General features: G+C 45.9%; 3 protein-coding genes across 3 annotated transcripts; 2 read left to right on the top strand and 1 right to left on the bottom strand.

Moving 5' to 3' along the window:
* Window positions 1-646: 646 nt before the first annotated feature.
* LOC112717963 (hydroquinone glucosyltransferase-like) lies at window positions 647-2233 on the top strand. Its single transcript, XM_025769884.3, has one exon. It carries the CDS (start codon window positions 699-701, stop codon window positions 2142-2144), a length of 1446 nt encoding a protein of 481 aa, XP_025625669.1. The 5' UTR covers window positions 647-698; the 3' UTR covers window positions 2145-2233.
* Window positions 2234-3415: 1182 nt separating this feature from the next.
* Window positions 3416-7624, top strand: LOC140176458 (uncharacterized). The gene is made up of 2 exons (XM_072207890.1): window positions 3416-6036; window positions 6202-7624. The coding sequence occupies exons 1-2, from the start codon at window positions 3416-3418 to the stop codon at window positions 7622-7624; spliced, it is 4044 nt and encodes a 1347-aa protein (XP_072063991.1).
* A 4079-nt stretch (window positions 7625-11703) lies between these two features.
* On the bottom strand, window positions 11704-13630 carry LOC112733770 (hydroquinone glucosyltransferase). Its single transcript, XM_025782857.3, has one exon. It carries the CDS (start codon window positions 13365-13367, stop codon window positions 11925-11927), a length of 1443 nt encoding a protein of 480 aa, XP_025638642.1. The 5' UTR covers window positions 13368-13630; the 3' UTR covers window positions 11704-11924.
* Between the last annotated feature and the right edge of the window lie 664 nt (window positions 13631-14294).

The raw sequence follows: 14294 nt of genomic DNA, 5'->3' as shown, positions 1-14294 counted from the left end.
TTTAGTTAATTAATAATATTTAAAAAGACTTGGTTTTAATCCCTAGAGTTAGTTTCGTTAAATGCTGCCGTAACAAGTTAAATGTTTGCAGCATCTTTTGTCACGTTAGTATTTCAGCTTGTCACATCATCAATTAACCTGCTAAGACAACACTTAATAAAATAAGAAAAAGTCTAGGGGTCAGCAGTTTTGTTGAATTTTGGCCAGCATTTAATCAGCAGAGAAAGGTGAGTCATTGGATGAAATCTCACACCAATCTCACACCATCAAATCATCATTGATAGTTAGTTGATGACTAACAATTACAAAAATTGCTGGCCCTTAGCATTGCTCATAAAATAAACTAACGGTAGTGACAAAATAAAAACTTGTAAATTTTATTAGAACAAAACCAAAAAGAATTACAAAAATCAAAACCAAAACATAAATATTTTATAAAAATTAAAAACTTATTTAAGTAATATTTTAAGCATTACTTATTTCATGCATGTGAGACTTGTACTTTTCTCATGCAAATTCATGCAATAATTAAAATTGAACGTGCGTGACCTATTCATCCGGTCCCATAAATAATATTATAGCCTCATTAACCGTCTATAAAACCCTCTCAATTCCCATCAAAACAACACACACCATCATCTCCACCTTAAACATACATTGTTGCTACATAGAAATAAAATCAACCATCATTTGTTATAATGGAATACCATGTTAAACAACGAAAACAACAACAACAAAGTCTTATCCCATTACCATTAGTATTCATGATGCCAAGTCCCGGCAAGGGTCACCTCATTCCAATGATTGAGTTCTCCAAAAAACTCACTAAAAATTACGATCTGGAGATAACTATTATTATCCCCGGTAATAGTCCTCCTACAGAGGCGGAAACCACCATGCTCCGCCACATCAACCGCATCTTTCTCCGGCCGGTGCCACTTTCTGACCTCCCATCTACCACCAAAATTGAGCTTCTCATCTCACACACCATCCATCATTCTCTCCCTTCTATTCGCCAAACCCTACACTCCATCACCTCCTCCGGCCGCCACCGTGTCACTGCCTTCGTCGTTGACCTCTTTGGCACTGAAGCATTTGACATAGCATCCGAATTCAACATACCCTCTTATATCTTCTTCACTTCCACTTCCATGTTCTTGTCCTTCTTCTTCCACCTTCCACAATGGAAAGCAACTCAATGTGAATCTAATGGCTCAACCGAACTGGTTCAAATCCCGGGTTGTGTCCCAATTCATATAAAAGACCTAGCTGATGGGCTTAAAGATGATGAAATTCTCAATGCTATCATTCAACATGCTAAACGGTTTAAGTTGGCTCAAGGAATCATTGAGAATAGTTTTCTTGACCTTGAACCGGGTACCATCAAGGAATTGCAAAAGGTTAAACCAGGTAGGCCTCCGGTTTATCCGGTTGGACCGTTAGTTAATATGGTTAATGATCAAACCAAGTTGCATGGGGACAATAATGATAATGCATGTCTAAGGTGGTTAAATGAACAGCCACGTGGCAGTGTCTTATTTGTGTGTTTTGGAAGTGGTGGAACCTTGTCTAGTGCTCAAATTGATGAGCTGGCACTAGGGTTAGAGATGAGTGAACAAAGGTTTTTATGGGTTATCAAAAACCCTAATGACAAGGTTTCTAGTGGGTCTTTTTTCAATGTGAATAATATCCTTAATGATCCTTTGAACTTTCTACCTAAAGGATTTGTAGAAAGAACTAAAAGAAAGGGACTAGTGGTGCCAAATTGGGCCCCACAGGCCCAAGTATTGGCCCATGAGTCCATTGGTGGATTTTTAACTCATTGTGGTTGGAATTCTATTCTTGAGAGTGTGGTTAATGGGGTGCCCTTAATTGCATGGCCACTATATGCCGAGCAAAAAATGAATGCGGTTTTGATCACTAGAGATATGAAGGTAGGGTTAAGGCCAGAGATTGGTGAAGATGGTTTGGTAGAAAGAGAAGAGATTGGTAGTGTTGTGAAGAGGTTAATGGAAGGAGAAGAAGGGAAGAAACTTCGTTATAGAATGAAAGAACTTAAAGAGGCAGCTATTGAAGTTGTTGGGGAAAATGGGTCTTCAACTAAACAAATTGAAGAGTTGGCTCTCAAGTGGAAGAAGGTCTAAGATAATTATTGTATAATTAATTTAAGTAGCTCAATTCAAATGTCCATATCCCATTATTACTTTGTGTTGTCTTCAGTTATATAAAATTCTCAAGGTATTCATTTTATGATTTATGTACACAGTACACACAAGATATATTTTCTTAGTTGAATATGATTAAAATTGATTGGTGGGGTACAGTGGTATATATAGAGTAATTATTATTAGGTACATGTGAATATATATTAATCATTTATGGATAATTAATCTTAATGTTTCGCTCAAAACTAACATGAAAATAAACTTATCATCTTGTCATCTAACATTGGTTCATCACCAATAAACATATATATAAGTTAGTCGAGCACTAATTTATTTATCTATTTAAATAAATATCAGGGACTAACGACAAATTTTTACATAGAATTTAAATCTGTTTTAGATTAGTTTTTTACGTCTTGAGCTGGGAGGTACCAAACAAACATTGGTTCATAAATCATAACCTTTTCTTTTGTTTTGTTGGTTGATAACCTATTAACCTTTTTTTTTTTTTTTTGGACGGAATAACCTATTAACTTTAACTATAGCAATTTCATTACGCCAATGGTCAAAATCAAAACCTAATGTATTGAAAGGAAAAGCCCAAATAAATTTTTATGTAATCTTCGTACGTATATACTATATACTGAGCAAAGCCGCCAGAGATTGCGATTGAAACATTTTATTAACTTTTATTTAACTGAGAAAAAAATTTATGTAATCTTGGTATACTACGCCAAGCCGGCAGATTGCGATTAAAATGTTTAATAATATTTATTTAACTTTATATGTATATGTATTGTTACGGTCCGGTCCAAATCACGATAGGGTCGGCCCGACCCATCGAGAACCCGATCCGAGCGACCGAGTTCTTAGCGCTCGCCACGGTGCCAGGACATGCGTCCTCGTCACCCCTTCAATATGGTTGAGGAAGCTTCGGGGAAAATGGGCCTGTCCCCCCAGGGCCCACCTCTGACACGGTATAAATAGGGAAGGACCTACCCTTCCCTCGAGGTACGTCATACCCTTTCATCTAACCATTTTTCCGCCTGCACATTGCTGACTAGAGCGTTGGAGTGTCTTTGCAGGTGACACCCCCCTCATTCTCCTTCTGCAACGAGTACTCGGCTACTCGGCAAGCCCAATTCCAGCACGACCGAAGTAGAGGCGTTCCCACTCCCTCACCTACTCACCCGACCTGTCCGGAAACCGACTACCGAACATTGGCGCCGTCTGTGGGGAGTCCGACCTAAATGGAAGTCGCGCTGGGTCCCGGAGACCAAGCCCGAGCAGCCGGAGCGGAGGGGGCAGCCTCCGTCGCCTCGCTAAGGGGGCGGCGGAGGTCCCCCCAACAACACACAGAACAGCACACGAGAGCACGACCCTTCGGGGGAACAGGCGGCGACAGCGCCATAATAATGCAGGAGCTACGCCACAGGGTCCAGAACTTGGAGCGACAGTTGGCCGACCGGGAGCGGGACAAACGAGCTACCGATCCCAGCTATACCCCGTCCCCCGAAAGCGAGGAGGAAAACTCTCACCGAAGCCGCCCGTGGCGTACATCCGCATCCCGAACGGAAGCGGAGAGCACGCGGGAGGAGTCTCCTATCCCGAGAAGACGAAACGACACGATCATCTACTCCCGGGGCAGGCTAACCCGCCGAGCGGCAAGAGGTCGCGAAGACGGGGAAAGGAGATCCGAGAGAACACGACAACCTGTGATAATGGGCGTCACCCCATTCCACCGATCTATCCTCGAGGTCCGGTTGTCGAAACACTTCGACAAACCAACGGACATGAGGTACGACGGAACTCAAGACCCTCTAGAACACCTCACGGCCTTTGAGGCCAGGATGAATCTGGAGGGAGTGGGGGACGAGGTAAGATGCCGTGCCTTCCCAGTAACCTTAGCGGGGCCAGCGATCAGGTGGTTTAACGGCCTCCCGCAAGGATCCATCTACAGTTTCTCGGACATCAGACGTGCATTCCTGGCCCAATTTACAACACGGATAGCGAAGGCAAAGCACCCCATCAACCTTCTAGGGGTAACCCAGAGACAAGGAGAACCGACCAGGAGGTACCTAGATCGGTTCAACGATGAATGCTTGGAAATCGATGGCCTAACCGACTCGGTGGCCAGTCTTTGCCTGACAAACGGCCTCCTCAACGAGAACTTCCGAAAACATCTTACCACGAAACCGGTTTGGACAATGCATGAGATCCAGACGGTAGCCAAAGAGTACATAAACGACGAGGAAGTCAGCCGAGTCGTGGCCGCCAACAAACGGCAGTCCGGCTACAATCAAACTCGACAACAGGGCAATGGGGAAAGGCCAAAGGGACAAACCAGGGAAGAGGCTCTAAGTAAGGCACCAAGGACATTCCCCCGAATCGGGAAATTCACCAACTACACTCCGCTCGCTCTCCCCGTCGCGGAAGTTTACCAACAAATAGCCGAGAAAGGAATCCTGCCGAAGCCCCGACCACTCAAGGACCGCACTGGAGGGAACAAAAACCTTTATTGTGACTACCACAAGGGTTATGGCCACCTAACGCAGGATTGTTTTGACCTGAAAGATGCACTGGAACAAGCGATAAGGGAAGGAAAACTAGCGGCCTTCTCCCACCTAATCAGGGAGCCAAGGAGGCGCTACCGCGACCAAGACGAAGAAGGCAAAACCCGTTCGGCAAAGCGGCGACAAGAGCCAGAAGGCGGAGAGCACGGCCTCACTGTGATAAACGTAGTAACGGCCAAAAACGCCGCACCAAGATCCAGATCCGCACACAAGAAGGACACAAAGATATTGTCGATCTCCTCCTCGTCGACGCGAAACTCTAAGAAGCCTCCATTCATTTCTTTCGGCCCAGAAGACCAATGGTTCGACGACGTCCCGGAAAACCCACCCATGGTCATAACGGCCCGAGTGGGGACCGGTCTCGTCAAGCGCATCCTTGTCGACACGGGAGCGGACTCGAACATCATGTTCCGGAACGTGTTCGATGCGCTGGGATTAAAGGATGCCGATCTAACGACTCACCAACACGGGGTCATTGGATTGGGCGACCACTTCATCAAACCAGACGGAATAATATCCCTGCCAATCTCAGTAGGACAATCCCAGGACAGGAGATCGGCGATGGCCGAGTTCGTGATCCTCCGAGACTCCACCGCCTATAATATCATTCTGGGAAGAAAAACGATCAATGATTTCGAGGCCATAATCAACACAAAATTGCTAATCATGAAATTCGTTACCGACGACGGATCCATAGGGTCCATAAGAGGAGACCTTAAGACGGCGGTCGCTTGTGACAATGCCAGCCTCTCCCTTAGAAAGAAATCCAAGGAGGCGTCCGGTGTGTTCCTAGCCGACCTAGATGCCAGAGTAGACGACAAGCCTAGACCGGAACCAGAAGGGGATCTGGAGAAGTTCAGAATCGGTGACGAAGAGGAAAGATTCACGTTCGTTAACAAGAACCTCCCACACGAGTTGAAGGAGCCTTTGGTCGAAATGATAAGAGCCAACAAGGACTTGTTTGCCTGGACTCCGGCCGACATGCCGGGCATAGACCCAAAAATCATCTCGCATCATCTAGCCGTCAAGGCGGAAGCATGCCCAGTGGCCCAACGGAGGAGAAAGATGTCGGCGGAAAGAGCAGAGGAGGTGGCCAGGAAGACGGCCAGCCTCCTAGAAGCAGGCTTCATACGGGAAGTAGACTACTCTACATGGCTCTCGAATGTAGTGTTGGTGAAAAAGCACAACGGCAAGTGGAGAATGTGCGTAGACTATTCTGACCTTAACAAAGCATGTCCCAAGGATTGCTTCCCCCTCCCTAACATAGATGCACTCGTTGACGCTGCGGCGGGATACCGGTATTTAAGTTTCATGGACGCCTACTCCGGCTACAACCAGATACCGATGCACCGTCCAGACGAAGACAAGACGGCGTTCATAACGCCAGGAGGAACTTTTTGCTATAAGGTGATGCCATTCGGCCTAAAAAATGCGGGAGCAACATACCAGAGACTGATGAATAGGATATTCCACGACCTCATAGGGAAGACAGTTGAAGTCTACGTGGATGACATCCTCGCAAAAACAACAGGACCTGACGACCTTTTGAACGACCTGGCGAGTGTATTCGCGTCCCTCAGGCAACACGGTATGAGGCTGAATCCCCTCAAGTGTGCTTTCGCTGTGGAAGCTGGAAAGTTCCTCGGATTCATGATAACCCAAAGAGGGGTAGAAGCCAACCCGGAGAAGTGCCAGGCGATACTCCAAATGAAGAGCCCAGGTAGTATCAAGGACGTCCAAAGGTTGGCAGGTCAGCTGGCCTCATTATCACGTTTTCTCGGAGCGTCAGCAACAAAGGCCCTACCTTTCTTCAATCTCATGAAGAAAGGAATGGCGTTCGAATGGACACCCGCATGCGAGGAAGCTGTCCGGCATTTTAAAGAGATCCTGGCGGCACCACCTGTCCTCGGGAAGCCAAAAGAAGGGGAGCCGTTATACCTGTACATCGCCATAACAGGAGAAGCCTTGGCCTCAGTTTTGGTACGAGAAGAAGGACGGACACAACAACCAGTCTATTTTGTCAGCAGGGCCTTACAAGGGGCAGAGCTAAGATATAACAAATTGGAAAAGTTAGCTCTGGCACTCCTGACCTCTTCGAGGAGATTGAAGCAATACTTCCAAAGTCACCAGATCGTCGTAAGAACGGATCAGGGGATCCGGCAAGTGCTCCAAAAACCCGACTTGGCGGGGAGAATGATGACCTGGTCGATTGAACTCTCTCAATACGACATACGATACGAACCCCGGCAAGCCATCAAAGCGCAGGCGATGGCGGATTTTCTAGTGGAAGTAGCGAGGGATCTGGTCGAAGACACGAACACACGGTGGAAGCTCCATGTAGACGGAGCCTCCAACCAGACGTTCGGGGGTGCCGGGATTATCCTGGAAAGCCCGGCTGGAGTCGTATACGAACAGTCAATCAAGTTCGATTTTCCCGTTTCAAACAACCAAGCAGAGTACGAAGCCCTTATAGGAGGCTTAACCATAGCAGCGGAGGTCGGGGCAACAAGGTTGGAGATATGCAGCGATTCGCAAATCGTCACCTCCCAAGTAAACGGAAGTTATCAAGCTAGGGACTCACTGCTACAGAAATACTTGGAAAAAGTCAAGGACTTGAGCCGAAAGTTTGAAGAAGTCACGATCCAGCACGTCCCGAGAGAGAGGAACACGCGGGCAGATCTCTTGTCAAAGTTGGCTAGCACCAAACCGGGAGAGGGTAACCGATCTCTAATCCAAGGAAAGTTGAAGGAGCCGGCAGTCACATTACACCTCTCGAAAAAGTTCACAGAATTCCTCACCGGCCTGGGCATAAAGCAGAGATTCTCCTCGGTAGAGCACCCACAGACAAACGGGCAGGTTGAGTCCGCAAATAAGATCATCCTGTAATGGCTCAAGAAGAGGCTGGATGGCAAGAAAGGCGCTTGGTCCGATGAACTAGCCTCGGTCCTTTGGTCCTACCGAACAACCGAGCAATCCTCCACTAAAGAGACACCTTTCTGACTAACCTATGGGTCAGACGCAGTGATACCTGTAGAGATCGGAGAGCCGAGTCCACGATTACTCCTGGAGGGAGTAGAGGAAGCCGTCGAGAAAGACCTGATAGAAGAAACCAGGGAAATGGCCCATCTGGCAGAAGTAGCGCTAAAACAAAGAATGGCCTTACGCTACAATGCCAAAGCACTCAAAAGAAAGTTCGAAGAAAACGACCTCGTCCTGAGGCGTAACGACATCGGCCCGTCTACCCCGGGAGAAGGTAAACTAGCGGCGAACTGGGAAGGACCATATCGAGTCAAGGAGGTAATCGGAAGAGGAGCATACAAACTAGAAAGGCTCAATGGCAAGGAGGTCCCGAGGACATGGAATGCGGATAACTTAAGGAGGTTCTATTCATAAGCCATCTATTTTGTAATAGCACTTCAGTGTCTTTGTTACAATGATTGAACCTGCCCAATTTCTACATGCTATATTTGCCTATGTTATTTTCTAATTTCTAACTTTTGAGCGACTACTATGAGAACGATGATACGCGGCCTCGGGACTGATCACCCCGGGAGCCCCTCAGTTCAAAAAATACGGTGAACGACCACAACAAGAACGCACGCCATAAACGGCCAACGCGAGTAAACAGAAACGCGAAGTAAATCGACAACGAATAAAACAAGAAGTTAAACTTACGGGCAAACGAGCCCACAAACCCATTAACGGGCACCAAAATCGCAATACAAAGATTCAACAAAAAGAAGTTCAAATAGTGCAAACATCACTTTTTCGGCATATCAACAACTTTGCCATCCTTAATGGTCTTGAAAACTCCGATCGCCGACACATCGAAGTCCGGAGAAACGATCTTCACCTGAGCTTTGAGGGCCTCTTCAGTCATGAAAATCGCATTCTTGCCCTGCTCCTTGACTTCCTTGTGCTTTCGTTTGAACAGCTCGGCCTCCTCCCGGGCAGCCTTGGTAGCCGCCTCCGCTTCGTCCCGCTCTTTCTCCAGAGCGGACACCCGACCTTGCGCAGCGCTCAGCTGGCTCTTCAAGGTCAGCTCTTGCTCCGTCAAACGGGACACGGATGCGTCGGCAGTTTTCAATTTCTCCTCGGCTAAAGCAGTCTTTTTCTGAGCGGCGTCAAGCTTGTTCCCCGCTTCAACCAACTGATCCTGAAGTATTTTTACCTGAGTTTTGTACTTGTTATTGGCATCAACCGCAGACTCAAGCTTCCGACGAAGCGAGGCCATACCGGAAAGCTCAAACTCAGCCTTTCGGGCTATGGCCGCGCCACGAAGAAGGGTACGGTACATCCACCGAGCCTGCCCCGAGATGTCGGTGCCATGGAAATGATCCTCCGTGCCCGGAAGCAGCTGGGCATCTATGAAGGTCCCGGCATCAAAATTCCTTTCCATGACAGTCAAAACCCCCTCGGGACTAGACTGCGACCTCTGTCTCTTGGGGGTGGGGATGACGGACAATTCTTCCTCCTCCTCCCGGCGAGAAGAGGACGAGTGCCCGGGAATGGGAACCTCGGGAGGAATTGGGGTTGCGGAAGTAGGAGTAGCAACTTTAGCAGACGTGTCGACTTCAGGAGGAGGCACTTCCGGAGGAACCGTCACCTGCTGTCCTCCGGTCTCCTCACCCTCATCATCCTGAAGAAAGGTTTGATACAAGTTATCCATGCCGGTCACTTCGGCAGAAAGCCCCACTACAGAACAAATTGAAAAATGAACAAGTTAATGGAAGCAGCAAAGGAAAATTCAAACAAGCGACTACACGACAAGAGAACTCACGGATATAATCTCGGGCGGCCTCCCGGTTACCCATGAGGAGATGAGGGTTCACATTATTCCTCCCAAGAACCGCCCACAAAATGTCGGCTATCCGCCGATCCACGGTCGACATCCCTTTATAAGTAACTTTGATAAAAGGATTAGACCCCGCCCCGAAACTCCAATACGTCGGGATGAGGCGCTCCTTTTCCAAAGATAACCAAAAAGGGTGACGACCCTTAACCGGGCGGACCTTAAAGTACTTGTCCTTGAACCCATGGTAGGAGTCCTCGAACAAGCCAAAGATTCTCCGGCCCTGGGCAGACCGGAAGGACATGAACCCTTTCTTGTGTTTCCCCTCCTTTGAAGGGTTAGTTAGATTAAAGAAAAATAGGAAGACGTCAACAGAGATCGGTAGCTCTAAGTACTCGCACACCATCTCAAAGCAGCGAATGGATGCCCAGCTGTTCGAGTGCAATTGAGACGATGCCACGAAAATCCGGTTTAGGAGGCTCATTTGAAAGGGGGAAAAGGGGATGCGGACCCCGACCTGAGTGAACATGGCCTTGTAAAACCAGATCCAATCGGCAACCCGGGGGGCATTGAAATTAATTTCATAAAGCCGCTCGTGAGGGGCGGGGACATAAACATCATAGTTCGCCTCCTCGTCGGTACCCCCACAGAGATATTCGGCCTGGCGAAATTCCGTTAGCTCCTCCTCACCCATCTGATTGGGAGAGTTCCTGAGGTCGGAAACCACCCACGCATATGGGTCATAACCCGCGGCGGAGCTTGAAGCTCGGCTAACGACACGAGGCATACCTACAGTGGGGGCACCGCGCGGTTAGTCCGTGAGGCCGGAATCCGGGAAAAACCCAAAGAAACCCCTCGTGCCGTGACCACAAGGGGGACCAAACAAACCAAGACCAAAACAAAAACATAAACCCCCCATGACACACCACAATCAACAAAAGAAAAAGAAAGTGCATCCACAAAAATGCGCCCATAAACAACGAAAAAAGAGCAAGCATAGGAAAAATGATCATGGCAGACATGCAAACAATCATTGAAGTAAAAGGAAAAGAAGTAGTTACCTGGATGAATTGAGAAAATTCAAATAAGGACGAAGCACACTAGAGCAATGGAAACAACCTTTGTGTGATGAGAGCGCAGGAAGGACGAATGGGCAGTATGATCAGAAAAGCAAAGTAAATGGAAGAAGAACAGAAAGATAAAACTGTTCAAAACCGCTCTAGTGGAAGCGCGAAAGACCTGGGGGCAGAATCGTCTTTGCACACACGGGGTTTTTCAATCCTTTATGGGCATTTAATGCCCCGCGCGAGAAACGAGGCGACAAAGGAACGCCCCGAACCGCGAACGGGCACGCATGCGGGCAACGCGTCTCCCACACGGACGACCGACCAAGCGACGACAATGATAGAAAACTCGCCGCCAATAGCCTATGCGGCTGATTATCGGCGCGTGGGGGCACTGTTACGGTCCGGTCCAAACCACGAGCGGGTCGGCCCGACCCATCGAGAACCCGATCCGAGCGACCGAGTTCTTAGCGCTCGCCACGGTGCCAGGACACGCGTCCTCGTCACCCCTTCAATATGGTTGAGGAAGCTTCGGGGAAAATGGGCCTGTCCCCCCAGGGCCCACCTCTGACACGGTATAAATAGGGAAGGACCTACCCTTCCCTCGAGGTACGTCATACCCTTTCATCTAACCATTTTCCCGCCTGCACATTGCTGACTAGAGCGTCGGAGTGTCTTTGCAGGTAGCACCCCCCTCATTCTCCTTCTGCAACGAGTACTCGGCTACTCGGCAAACCCAATTCCAGCACGACCGAAGTAGAGGCGTTCCCACTCCCTCACCTACTCACCCGACCTGTCCGGAAACCGACTACCGAACATGTATATACGACAAAAATTTAAATTAGAAAAAATTCAATAACGTCAAATTCAGATCTAATTTAATAATATCAAAATAATTAATCTAAAAAAATAAAAATAATATAAATATTTTTTTAAAATAGATGGAAGACGAACCAAATTTGTTCATCGGAAGGTGATGATGAAGATGAACCAGATCTGTTTGTCGGAGGATTGGGTAGGCGAGCGAGACCGCGGTGTTAGGACTAAGATTAATTATGGTTTATAATAACAAATTTTAATTATAAAAGTGATTGTTATGTTATGTGAAATTGTGATCCAAAAAAAGATGCGTCATTGAAGTTATCAATACAATACACACTAGACTTGCTCACATCATTTTTCAAATCTTTCACCTCTAACCTAATAATACACACCATTAGTGAATTCATTTTACAAAAGAAAAGCAAAAAAGACCAAATAAGACAAAAAGAAATTAAATAATTAATAAGAAGCTAATAAGCCACCGTCGATCAATTTCAATAATTTTGACCTATACACTTGTTTGACCCTTCCACTTGTTAGCCAACTCCACAATTTGCTTTGTTGAAGCTCCATTTTCTCCAAGAGTTTTAGTAGCTGCCTCTTTAAGATCCTTCATTCCATGACGAAGTTTCTTTCCTTTTTCACCCTCCATTAAACTCTTCACAACACTTGCAATTTCTTCTTTTTCCACCAACCCATTTTCCCCAATTTTTGGTCTCAATGCCACCTTGGTATCTTCGGTGACCAAAACCGCATTCATTTTTTGTTCAGCATAAAGAGGCCATGCAATCAAGGGTACTCCATTGACCACACTTTCTAAAATAGAGTTCCAACCACAATGGGTTATAAACCCACCAATGGACTCATGGGCCAATACTTGGGCCTGTGGGGCCCAAGATGATACTACTAGGCCCATACCTTTAGTTCTTTCAACAAATCCTTTGGGCAAGAAGTCAAAAGGGTCAGCTTGGCTTTGAGCATTGAAATAAGATGCGTTTGCAACCTTGTCATTTGGACTTCTCACAACCCACAAGAATCTTTGTCCACTTTTCTCCAAACCTAGTGCCAGCTCATCAATTTGGGCACTAGACAAGGTCCCACCACTTCCGAAACAAACGAATAAAACACTGCCAGGTGGCTGGTCATCCAACCACCTCAAACACTCATGATCTTTATCACCGGTTCGACCATTTTCTACATTTACCAATGGTCCAACCGGATAAACCGGAGGTTTACCTGATTCCGCCTTTTGTAGCTCATTAATAGCACCCGGTTCAAGTTCAAGGAAACTATTCTCTATAAATCCGGCTGCCCTTCTAAACCGGTTTACATGGTGGAGTAACCACTTGTAGGCCTCATCATTCCGGTCTTGAACCGGGTCTGTCAAGTCCTTTCCATGAACCGGAACACATCCCGGAATTTGAACCGGTTCAATTAGGTCTCTATATTCACCTTGAACCATTTGGTCTAATTGTGGTAAATAGAAGGAGAAGGACAAGAGCATGGAAGTTGAAGGGTAGTACACATAAGAGGGAATGTTAAGGTCATCGGCAACGTCGAAGGCGTCGGTGCCGAAGAGGTCCACGACGAGGGCAGATACACGGTGGCCGGAGGAGGCGAGGGAGGCGAGGGTACGACGTAAGGAAGGAAGGGAGCGAACCACGGTGAGAGAGATAAGAGGCTCAATCTTGGTGTCTGAAGGGAGGTCAGAGAGGGAAATTGGAGGGAGGAAAGTGTGGGAGATGGTAGCCGGGAGGGAGCGGAGGACGGTGGTTTGCGCGGCGGAAGGAGGGCCGTCACAAGGGATGATGAAATGAACATTAATAGTATTGTCATTGCGGGTAAGCCTTTTGGCAAACTCAATCATTGGAATAAGGTGTCCCATGCCAGGACTTGGCATCATAGTAACTAAGGTTGTTGTTGTAGATTGTTGTTGTTGTTGGTTTTCCATGATGTTGTGTGTGTTGAATACAATTGGCAATGGTGATTGTGAATTATTGTGTATGTGATTTGGGTTTGAATGAGGGTGAAAAAGAGATAGAAGGGGATTTTATAGAGTTTTGTGTGGGGTTCAATGATTGATGTTGTGACATATGAAACTACGTCGTAGTGCTTACATTATTTTATTAGTCACATGCGTACTATACATGTGCATGAATTTAATTAGCCATCATCATAATATTATAAATGCATGTGTCTGCTGCTTTTTGTCCACATATACATAGAAAATTGGCAGTTTTGTTCTTGGTTAAACTACAGGAAGTGGTTGTTGACCTTAATTACGTAAGATATATGGACAATATTATGCAATAATGAACGTGAGAAAGATAATAACAAAATCGGTTTTTTCAATTAATAGCATAATTAACATAGTATATTTTAAAAATATTTTTTATTTTTTTAAATTAGGAGTGAGCTATGATGCACGAACACACTAACATGGACACAGGACACGTAAATTTTAAAATCTTATAAGATACATGAACATATGTCAAGCATATATATAAAATATAAAGTATTTTTTAGATAAATCATAATGATATTTTATTGATATTAAATTATAAATTAATTTTTTTAATTATTTTTAATGTCTTATTTTAATTATATCAAGTATTTAAAATATTTTTTATTTTAATAAATAATAATATATACTATATCTAAATTTATTTCAAGAATATTTGTTAAAAATAAGACTGTACACGCTGACACGTGATGGTATTTAGGTGTGTTCAAACATTTTTTTGCTTTTTATTAAGATACGGCTGGATATAGCAAACACGCGTGTCCGACGAGTGTCGGTGAGTGTCGTGTCCGAAATGTGTCTGACACGCGGACACGACAACTCAGCGAAGTGTCCTACTTAATAGGGAGTGAGACT

Source organism: Arachis hypogaea, chromosome 2, assembly GCF_003086295.3.
Source record: "Arachis hypogaea cultivar Tifrunner chromosome 2, arahy.Tifrunner.gnm2.J5K5, whole genome shotgun sequence".
In the NCBI taxonomy this organism is placed as follows: domain Eukaryota; kingdom Viridiplantae; phylum Streptophyta; class Magnoliopsida; order Fabales; family Fabaceae; genus Arachis; species Arachis hypogaea.
The sequence above is the reverse complement of the archived record's forward strand: the minus strand, read 5'-3'. Positions and strand labels throughout refer to the sequence as shown.

What these genes read in the sequence shown, in the direction of transcription:
- LOC112733770 (XM_025782857.3), bottom strand. Translation starts at nt 13,367, where the DNA reads ATGGAAAACCAACAACAACAACAATCTACAACAACAACCTTAGTTACT.
- LOC112717963 (XM_025769884.3), top strand. Translation starts at nt 699, where the DNA reads ATGGAATACCATGTTAAACAACGAAAACAACAACAACAAAGTCTTATC.
- LOC140176458 (XM_072207890.1), top strand. Translation starts at nt 3,416, where the DNA reads ATGGAAGTCGCGCTGGGTCCCGGAGACCAAGCCCGAGCAGCCGGAGCG. An exon ending in GACGCTGCGGCGGGATACCG is followed by an intron (nt 6,037 to 6,201) that starts GTATTTAAGTTT and finishes ACTGATGAATAG; the next exon opens with GATATTCCACGACCTCATAG.